Raw genomic sequence first — 11,358 nt, forward strand, 5'->3', positions numbered from 1 at the left:
TAAAATTTGTTCATAATTTATCTCTTATGGTATTCCTTATTAAGCAGCGGCTCTAATACCATCTCACTCTAGCAATAAAAAAAAATGAAAAAAAAATAGTGAAATTCTTTCTCCACCAATTCTTGTTTGGAAAAGGGATATACAGTGAAAGCCTCCTAGTAAGAAGAGGAAAAAACAAAAGAAGACGCTTTAATATCTATTGTTTTATATTCAAAAAGAAAGTGAAAAAGAGAAGTCTTATTATATTCAGAAAATAAATTGTAGTGAATATTATTTTGTTGTGCAAGGGACAACCCGGCGGTTATTTAGCTTGTTAAGAAGATATAAGGGATTATTATGTGGGAATTAATGCAGTGGTTAAATAATGAAAGAAGATTATTTTTATTGGTAGAGAGTTCGTATAGTAGATTAAAAATGAGATATACTAGAGATGCTATAAGATATATGTTTAGTTACATGATAAACTTGAATAAACTTTTATTTTAAATTTTAAATATAGCTTTCTTACAAGACTTTGGAAGAAGAACTTTGGAGAAGGACATACTTGTTATTTTGTTGTTCCAGAATTAATAATTACAAAATTGTTATCCTACAAAAAGTGTGATATAAATAATCTCAAACTTGCTTATACTAAAATATAGAATTTCAACCAAACACAATATAGAATTCAAAATTACTTTGTTGTTTCAGAATTAATTATCCCAAAATTATTATCCTACATAAAGTGTGATATAAATAATCTCAAACTTACTTATACTAAAATATATAATTCAACCAAACACAAAATAAATAATCTCCCGATATATATCAAAATTATTGTCCATTATTCGCACATCTAAGCGATCCTCAGTGAAGACTACAGTTCGAAACCTCCCCCCCCCCCCCACTCCAATGACATGACTTGACTGTTTAATCTTAGTATATTTCGATTTTATACTTAATGACATAATTTGTTGAACTCACTTATATAAAGTTTATTTTTTTATAAGTTGATAAAAAAAAAAAGTGAAACTCTCCCATCACCACTAATTTTAAAGGATAAATTAGCACTTTTCACATATTTAGTTTACTATGTTAAAATTCTTCTTTAGTTTCTTGAATTACATATCCAATCAAATATGTTAACCTAAAGTGGGACGAAGGAAATAAGTACTATTTACCAATATTCCCTTGCCTTGCCTTTCCTCATTTCTAAACAAAGGGTTGAAGGAGGTTGTTAGTGAGAGAAAGAAAGAAAGAAATAAATAATAAATTAGGACTTTCCTATAATGGAAAAATACTAGGAAAATTGCGGGTGTAATTTATTTGGCTACCCCTTACCTGAAAAAGAGTACTGCATTTTACACCTTGGTTTTTAGTTTTTAATTATCAAACACCCTGCTGCACTGTACGTTTTATTTTCCTTCGTCTTCTTTCCATTCAATCCACTTGTCCTTCATCACCAAACACACAAAGCACAACCCACCCTATGGGGGTTGGCCCCACCACCCTTTCTCGTCCTTTATCAACTTGTGATGTGTTGTGATTCTCTCTTTCTCTCTCATTGCATCGTCGTCTTCTTCCTCCAATAGAAAACCTCTTTGGCAATCATTACTTTAACCACCATTAGCGTATTCACCTTGATCTCTCTCTCTTTTTCGCAGTCTCTTCCAGAAATGTAAAATCCTCATATCTGGGTGTAGTTTTCTTCTTAACTCTTCTTCTCCTTAATTTATTACACTTTACACGATACCCAATTCTCTCTCTCTCTCTCTCTCTCTCTCAAAAATATACACATGCTGAAAAACACAGCTACTAGTCAGCTTTCTGGCTCTAGAATTTCGTGCTTTTATCTCTATATATAAAAAACCAACCTTCCCCGTTGCGTTCTCGAGTTCCCTATATATCATCATCATGCGACTGTGCGTCTTTTGAGGAAGAAAATATCTGTAAACTATTTTCTCTCTCTCTTTCTCTGTCTGTAGTGGATATATCTTTACTGAGAAAAGTAAACGGTGTGTATTTTGTAAGGGAGAGATGTTGGATCTGAATGTATCTGCAGTTTCTGTGAACTCAAATTCCGATGAGACTGACCCCAACAACAACACCCTTTTCTTCAAAGATGAATATTCTGCTGGAACATCCAACACCACTGCTTCCTCCTCCGTCGTCAACGCCCCCGTCGCCGGAGACGAAGATTCCAACAGCTCCTCCGTCCATCACGGTTCTAAACGGGCCCACCATTCTCTTTCAACTCTCAATTTCTCCATACTGAAGAGCGATCGCGCCATTGAGATTGAAGATGACATGAGCACTGATGATGTGCTGACGAGGCAGCTTTTTCCGGTGAAAAATGAATCGCAGGTGCAGGTGCAGGTGCAGGGGACGAGGATTCAGGGTCAATCGCAGTGCTGGCTGAACTTGTCTGTGCCGGAATCCGGCGGCGGAGCAGAAATGGGAATTAACAAACCGCCGACGCCGGCGCAACAGCCGGTGAAGAAAAGCCGACGTGGGCCCAGGTCCCGTAGCTCACAGTATCGTGGAGTCACATTTTACCGGCGAACTGGAAGATGGGAATCGCATATCTGGTACACGTCTACATATATTAATTTACCATAATTAGGTAATAAATAAGTATACAGATTTTTTTACTTTATTAATCAATTTTAACATGTGATTATAAGTTTATTACCATTTTTACCCTATTACTAATTCTTATTTATAGATTTGCAAAGAATTGCCATGAATGACGTGCTTGTGTGAACTTAAATCCATTAAGTAATTATAAATAAGTGATAGACCTTTGGTAAAAGACCCATCTCATACAATTGTTGCCTTGGTGAATGTAACTATTTTCAGTGTGGGAAACATACATACATCAGTACAGGCCTATGCATATAGTGATATTCATCTTATCTCTTTTCATGATTGTTCATTGGGTTTTACATTATATGTGCAGGGATTGTGGGAAACAAGTATATTTGGGTAAGCATCTATTGAAGCTTAAAGTTAATTGAAGAAAGTTTTGACAATTGTTACTCCTTTGTTAGTTTGTATAAGGGATTAAACCGTTATTGGGGTTTGTGGTTTTTCAGGAGGATTTGATACTGCTCATGCTGCAGCTAGGTAAGAGTTTATTCTCAAACCTAAATCAATCAATTTTGTTATGTTTCATCCATATTAAGTAGGTCTAAATGTTTTCCTTTGAATAATTCAGGGCATATGATCGAGCTGCAATTAAGTTTCGGGGAGTTGATGCTGATATCAACTTCAATATAACTGATTATGAAGAAGATATGGAACAGGTACAGTATTGTGTTGGAATACTACTACTAATTGTGGTTATCATGAGAAGTATCTAAATTAAATGTTGAGATCTACTAAATTGATCTGCAGATGAAAAATTTGTCAAAAGAAGAATTTGTTCAAGTCCTTCGTCGTCAAAGCACTGGATTCTCTAGGGGAAATTCAAAATACAGAGGGGTAACCTTGCACAAATGTGGTCGCTGGGAGGCTCGCATGGGTCAATTCCTTGGAAAAAAGTAAGAATGCCCATAAAATAGCTATATGAAAATTATATTGTACTATGTGTTATGAACTTATAATCTGGTTTGAAGCTTTATACTTGGTGTTTCAGTTGCTTTTTATATCAAATTTCATGTCTAGATTACAATGGTTGTTAATTAGTATGTCAAAAATTGATGGGATCTTAGTTTGTACGTTGCTCCTATAAGATTAGAATGATTGGTTGCAGGTATATATATTTGATTCTTCGACAGCAAAGTCGAAGCTGCAAGGTCCATGTGATCATGAATTCATACCCTTTTGAGACTGATTGTCTCACCTTTAGCAATCTCATTTTGTGAATCTCGTCCAACCAAATCTGCACTTTCCCATTTGTGGTGCAGGGCTTATGACAAGGCAGCCATCAAATGTAATGGAAGGGAAGCAGTTACCAACTTTGAACCAAGCACTTATGAACGGGAAATAAAGGAGGATAATAAAGATGGTGGTACATCCATCTATCCTTATCTCTTACATCTTTCTTGCAACTTCTGTGATGACGTTTTGGAAACCTAAAGAATCTTATAAGTTCTCTGAACATGATATTGTAGGTAGTGGTCAGAATCTTGATCTGAACCTCTGGATTTCTCCACCTTTGGCTGGTCCAAAGCGCGATGAAATTGGTAGAAACGTCCCCTTCAATTTTGGAGCTCGTGAAATGGTTATTGGAAGAAGATTAGAGGTACTTTCTGATTCAAATACTTAAACAGCTTTCTGTGTCAGTGTGATCTCCATTATGGCATATTCTGTCCCCTTCCACAATCTCTTATTTGGGTTAGAGACTTAAAGTACTTTATGGCTTATTTGTGTTCTTACATTTTGGGGAGGTCTGATCCATTCAGATGTTGTTACTCTCCGCTCCGCAAAATACTTTTGAATATACATTGACCAGTCTACTTCACATTTTTTTATTATTTCTATATTCACTCTATAGCGTGACTTTACGTTCTCTTCCTTTGTCTAATAAGCTATTCTTTTGTCAATCTTACAGATAGAGAACTCCTCTACTGCTCCACAAGGTGCACCAACAGCTTCTAAGCTGTCCTTATTGACTGGCGTGTATCCTGGTTTTTCTCCGCACAATATGGTAAGTATCATGCTCTACTCGGACATATATGTGAACTCTATATATGTTACTGTGTCTAGTGTAACCGTTTACATGAGATAACACCAGGAAGTGCTGACTGACTTTTGACATCTGCTAAGTTAAACTTTTGAAAGAATTTAGACGCAACGTTCAGTTTACCACTTGTATAATAGGACATGTACTCCATTAGGGTAACAATGGTGATTCTGAACTAATCAGATGCTTGTTTACATGGGAATGATTAAGATAATAATTTTTTTGTCATGCTTCCAAATTATTATTATTGTAGTTGAAGCATGATGGGGATGTTTCTTATGGTTAACGTACAGGAAGGAGCAATGGCGAAGGTTGAAGCAACTTCTTCTCCAGGATTCCCAAATTGGGCTTGGAAAATACATAGCCAGGGTTTAGTCACTCCAGTGCCGGTGTTTTCTTCTGCAGCATCATCAGGATTCTCTACCACTACCACTCTGTATCCGAATACCCTCCTACTGCCAAGCAACCAACTACGACTTTCCAACACCCTCCCGTCACCCTTAACATTAGTTAAGAGGAACTGTAACAACAACCTAAAGAAGTGGGAATACATCCTCATTCAATTGGCAGCAGGTATAAAGTCTGTCAATGAAGTGTGAAATTCTGTTTCGATTGTGTGCATCATACCTATAGCAGCACCAAGTGTAGATTGTATAGCACATGATGGTGTATAGGATGGTATAATAAACTTGAAAGACTTACTTCAAATATAGCTATTAAACTTGACCATTCTCTCTTAACCAGACAAAGTATTCTGCTTGTGATAGCAAAATTCTAAACGGACTTGTGCTGTTAGAATTTTGCCTTCATCTGATCAGATTTTTAGTTTGGAATTTTTGTGGTCTGCTTCTTTATAGCTAAACTGAAACTTTTCCATGAAAATTGGATATAACTGCTCCACCTCCTATTCTTTATCAGTTTTTATTTTTTCCTATACATGATGTATATATGTTAATAGAAGGATTATCATTAAAAGAACTGGGAAAGAAAAACGTACTGTCATTAACTTATCATCTGTTCTTCTTTCGAAACATATTTCCATAACGATTTTAGATAACTTTATTTATACATTAATTATTGATTTGTCAAGTACAATTACAGCTTGCTTTAGGATGTCTAATAATTTGCATAATTATTTCTTTCTTCAAATTATATTGTTTACAAAGTTGCCAAAGAAAAAATTGATTACTATAAGCGCGCGGTAATAACTTGTTTAATTTCTATAGCATGAGAAACAACATATCGCCAAACTTGCACTTCCTAATTTTGAATTTGGTATTGGGACTAACATATTTGTTTACTAATACATTATCAAAGTATTATAATGGTAGAATTAGTAGCCAAAAATATTAGGTGTTGCTTTTAGAATAGTACACTTTCATTGTTTCACTTAAGGTTTTACAATTGGAATTAGAGAGTATTTTTGGACTTTTACCCTGATATCTTTTAAGACAGACTCATATTAATGGTTAGGGGTAAAATCGCCATCCGCAAAAACGACGAGACTCGCAAAACTAATTCCGTACCACAAAGTAGGTGTACTAATAACGTAAACAATCATACTTCGGACGAAAAGAAGTCTTTTCAATGTTTTTGTCCCTCGATCTATGTATCAAAATCATAACATTAATGTGACATATAATATAGTCTATCAAAAAAGAATATACTACATTTTTACTGTTTTCTTTTTTCTTTTTACCTAAATTGGGCAGCAACTTAGACCACAAAGTTCAATGTCCAATTGATATAGTTCTGGACAAGTCCACTTGCTCTGTATCCCAACTTTCACCTTACCAAAACTCAGGAAGCGCACGGTTGACCACTAATAACATATGTATTTATTTTTAAGTTACCGTAAAAATGTCTTTAGCCTTTAGTCATTACTTTAATAAATTTTAACTGTCCGAACGAAAATACCCTTCTGCTCATGTCCTTAACTTCAGGACTACATGTCCTTAACTTTTGAACTTGGAACTCTAAGTTCAGGACTTCAAGGCTACATGTCCTTAACTTTTGAACTTGGAACTCAAACTTCAAGACCAAACGTCCTTAACTTTTGAACTTATAAGTCAAAGTTAAGGACCTATTGTCCTTAAACTTTTGAACTTGTAACTGTAAGTTAAGGACTGTTTGTCCTTAACTTTTGAACGTGTAACTGTAAGTTAAGGGCTATCTGTCCTTAACTTTTGAACTTGGAAATCAAAGCTAAGGATCTATTGTCCTTAACTTTTGAACTTGTAACTGTAAGTTAAGGACTGCCTGTCCTTAACTTTTGAACTTGTAACTATAAGTTAAGGACTGTCTGTCCTTAACTTTAGAACTTGTAACTGTAAGTTAAGAACTGTCTGTCCTTAACTTTTGAACTTGTGTCCTTAACTATTGAACTTAACTTTAGGACTTTAAGACTACATTTCCTTGCTACCAAGTACTTGTATTTCATCTGAAGTGACTGAAGGAGTTTTTTGTTCAACATTTTGCGAGACTATTTCTATCTCTGGATCAATATCATAAGGAACTTCTTCGTCACTATCATCATTTGACTCAGAATCCGCAATCTTTGTATTAGCAGTTGTTTTCAAAACCAAAAGCATCGTTGTCAATCATAACAGTAGTGAACAAGCGGAAATTAAAACGAAGTCTTTATGTTTTGAATGCATCAGTGTATTTCCGTTTGGGGAGGAAAGGGTAACACAGTCTTTTCATATTATTTTTAATAGACTAGTGGCTACTATTGCTAAGCATTAAAAATGTTGTATAAAAAGTAAATACCAGCTTAAACAGTGGCTACCCCACGCCATTTCTACCCAAAACCCTAAGACTTAACCAAAAGACTACAACACTTTGTTCATGATTAATAAGGTAGAGAATTTGGCGCTAGATGAAAAGCCCGTCTTAAATATATCGCATGTCTAGCAAACTTTAAACTACTTTGAGAAATTCAAAAATAGCCAGATTTATAAGTAGTCATTCAAAAGTAGTCACAATTTAAATTTAGCCACTTTTCATGTAAGATAAATCTGAACGAAAACACTATTCAAAATCCGGAAAATACTCCAGCATAATACACTGGAGTTCCAGCATAAGTATACTTGAACTCCAGCATATTATAATGGAGTTCCAGCATAAGTATACTAGAACTCCAGCATAATATACTGGAGTTCCAATATATAATATACCAGACCAGTATAATATGCTGGAAGTTCATACACATGTGCTCCAATCTCCAGTATATTATGCTGGAACTTTCCACGTGTTGGAGTTCCAGCATAATATGCTGGAAGTTCATACACAAGTGTACCGATCTCCAGTATATTATGCTGGACCGGTCCCTGTTGCATCAAAATAATGACTATTTTTCAATGACTTTACAAATACTGGCTATTTTTAAATGACCAGTCTGAAAACTGACTAGTCCGTACTATTTTAACCCAAAAGACCAGAGCACTTTGTTTATGATTAAGGTAGAGAATTTGGAGCTAGATGAAAAGACCGTCTGAAATATATCGCATGTCTAGCAAACCTTAAACTACTACTCCCTCTGTTCCAGTTTATGTGAACCTATTTCATTTTTGGTCTGTTCCAAAAAGAATGACCCCTTTCTAAATTTGGTAACAATTTAGTTTAAACTTATAATTCCGCCCTTAATGAGAAGCTTTTATAACCACACAAATACTCTGGGCCCCCTTTTGCTTTGTTTAGGACCACAAATTTCAAAAGTCTTTATTTTTTCTTAAACTCCGTGTCCAGTCAAACAGGTTCACATAGATTGGAACGGAAGGAGTACTAGTATTGTAATGAGCCTTTTAGATTATTTTCAGCATATTCCTGTAATTGGTCATCTTTTTTCCCCTCGCGCTATGAAATAATATTTTCTTTGTGATCTATCTACGTTAACCGTCATTAGGTTTATTCTCGATATAAGTGTAATTCTGCTCACAACTTTACGAAAATCATACTAAAAGACAACATGTAATTCTTCCTTTAGTTGCAAAGCTAAATTAAAATTAAGCACTCCACAGGTATAAATCTAGTCAAAAGTAACCTAAGGTTCATTTGTTTTCACTTGGGATCTGTTTAAAAAGTCATGTGTAATTACTTGATAGTATAATTATTATGGTCGTAATTACATGCCCGAAATTATATAGTATAGTAATTATAATGATCTAATTTTTTTGCCACAACATAATTACAGCATAATTCCTAATGTTATATTTGCTTGGACAAAATTAATTTTTTTTATAGATTAATATGTGAATGAGTTTTACTATATGACACTACTAAAAATTAGTGTAATTTCGTCCGCTATTTTCGACCGAATTTCAATCGATTTTAACTGGTCGGGAAAACGATGGTCGCAAACGTGTACCGATCGAAATCGGTCGAAAATTTCAGAGTATTGACTGACTGTTAAACTTTTACTTCCGACCGAAAACGGTCGGAAACTATTAAAAAAATTAATTTTCAAATTTTTGACCGAATTCGGTCGGAAATTTGAATTTCCGGCCCCAAAAAAATGAGATTTCAGGTTGGTTTTCAATAACAAAATACTACCAACTAGAGCTTAAAACAACCAAAAAAATCCTCATTATGAACTACTACCAATTAGAAGCAATACCATTAGTGGAATATCAATTTGGAATGTAACAACATGGCTATCAAACCGGCCAATTTAGCTTATAAACTAAATAACATGTCTCTCAAAGTACTTAAACCAAAACAACATCAACACATAAACTAATTGAAACCAAACAAATAAACAGTAGCAGTGATTGACCAAACTAGTAAAAAGGATGAAATAATATAGCTACCTCAATTAATATAAACTACTAACTATCCAAAACTCGTCGATCACTCTCATAATACAACGGATAGTCATAGAGGCATAAACAAGAAACAAAACTAAACTTCAAAATGAAATTAATTACTGAAATCATAGAAAAAAGGTTTACTCCTTTATTAGTTGTTAATGTCAAATAATTTGCTCCTTTTGTTCTTTGGTGTTTTCATAGGCATGTGTTGCTGTAGCTCTCTGCTTCTTTTGTGTGCCGGGCAAGCCAGAAAAGCGAGTAACCAAATTGACAAATGATTATACCGAAAAGCAGCATGACATTGGAATAACCCCCTATGACTCATGGCTAGCTCCATAGCCTTTCGCAACAACACATAACAAAAAGGTAGCAATTGCATATATAATCTAGGTCAAAATGCAGAATTCTAAAATTCTAGCTTTCTCTACACGCCAAGAGGAAATAGAAAAACATAATATTATCTGCTAATCCATATTGCACCCCAACCAACTTACTCTTACTGAATTATCCATGGAACCACAGTATAGTCTATTGTCTCCCAATGACCACATGATTGGTGTGTCCTCTCAATAACATCCAAAATAGTTGGTGTTCCCATTATTCCATGCCAATATCCCATCCTGCAGTACTTCCCAGTAAATTTATCAGTGGAAAAGGAACGAACATGAAGCCTTAATTTCGGGAGCGAACTGATAAGTTGATATTTTGCTAAACTATTCATACCTTTTTCTTGACTTTTAAGGTTCTTTAAGTAAAATTTAATAGGCTTAACTAACTTAATTTGGTTACACTTATATTTTACATGCTACAATTGTTACATTTGTTTAAAAAAATATATTTAGCAAAGTAGTAACGATAAATGCTTTGGAAAATCTTTTTTCTTAAAGATATTATTGTAAAACTGGAGAGTAAAAATTGCACGGGGCGCCCTATTTGGTCACCCCCATTTAACCTATACCCATTTTTTTAAAAACTTTTAACTTGTACCCACTTTTTAAACAACTTCAGCCCCCTTTCTCCTCCTTCTTCTCCTCCTTCGTTTTCTTCTTTATTCTTCTACAACGATGACTTCAATATTGTTAATGACTACTTTGATTAATGATCTCAGAGAGAGATGCAAGGCAGACCTGGATTCATTCACTGCTATTCTAGAGAACTGCTAGTTGGTTCTTTTTGCAAGATTGTTACTTCATTTTCTAGATGTTTGTTTGGTTATTCATGTATTCACATGATCGAGTGTACTCCTGAAAAATTGTGTAACAGTCTGCTTGATGTAAAGTAGTAAAAAATGGTGTAACATTCTTGGTGATCATACATCACAACAGAGTGAGCCATTCTATGAAAGCTGCATTTTCCATAATGAACTGTTGTGTATATGGCCATTTTAAAGCTGTAGCAGCATCTTCACAAGTGCAAAAATTGCGTCCTGAGACAACGATATATGTCTTCTTTCCAACAGTTGATCTGAACTTTTCAAGAAGAGGTGCAAGAGCTGAAGTTTCCCAGTCCCGGCTACTAGAATGCTGAAATTTTGTGTGATTGCCTTTGCTACTTCAGCCCCGTATGCTGAAGTTATGCAAAAAAGCGGGTACGTTTGCAATTTTTTTTGCAAAGCGGGCACAAGTTAAAACGTGACACAAAAAGCAGGTATAGATGTAAATGCCCCAAACTGGAGATTGCATTATTTGAGAACCAAAATAATAAATACTAAATAGCCATTGGGCCTAGGCATCCATATACTAGTTTTGATAGAAGCAAGATAATTATATTAAGTAGTTGGTAAAATAATGACTCAAAACATGACAACGTTTTTCACTAGTAAAATCTTATCGTATTTCCAGCATTATAATAGTCAACATGAATTTAGCTCATTTTTCTTTCATC

The 11,358-nt window shown here is 34.7% G+C and overlaps 1 protein-coding gene across 2 annotated transcripts; it reads left to right on the plus strand.

The window, feature by feature from the left end:
• Positions 1–1,496: 1,496 nt before the first annotated feature.
• Positions 1,497–5,398, plus strand: LOC104223083 (ethylene-responsive transcription factor RAP2-7-like). Of its 2 annotated transcripts, none has more exons than XM_009774436.2 (9): positions 1,497–2,567; positions 2,939–2,964; positions 3,075–3,105; positions 3,197–3,284; positions 3,376–3,521; positions 3,888–3,988; positions 4,095–4,225; positions 4,535–4,630; positions 4,960–5,398. In XM_009774436.2, the coding sequence occupies exons 1-9, from the start codon at positions 2,017–2,019 to the stop codon at positions 5,263–5,265; spliced, it is 1,476 nt and encodes a 491-aa protein (XP_009772738.1). In that variant the 5' UTR covers positions 1,497–2,016; the 3' UTR covers positions 5,266–5,398. The 2 variants fall into 2 exon arrangements, with proteins under 2 accessions (XP_009772738.1, XP_009772737.1); XM_009774435.2 differs by having other exon boundaries at positions 1,503–2,567; positions 3,888–3,991.
• Positions 5,399–11,358: the final 5,960 nt, after the last annotated feature.

This window comes from Nicotiana sylvestris, chromosome 5 (genome assembly GCF_000393655.2).
Source record: "Nicotiana sylvestris chromosome 5, ASM39365v2, whole genome shotgun sequence".
Classification (NCBI taxonomy): domain Eukaryota; kingdom Viridiplantae; phylum Streptophyta; class Magnoliopsida; order Solanales; family Solanaceae; genus Nicotiana; species Nicotiana sylvestris.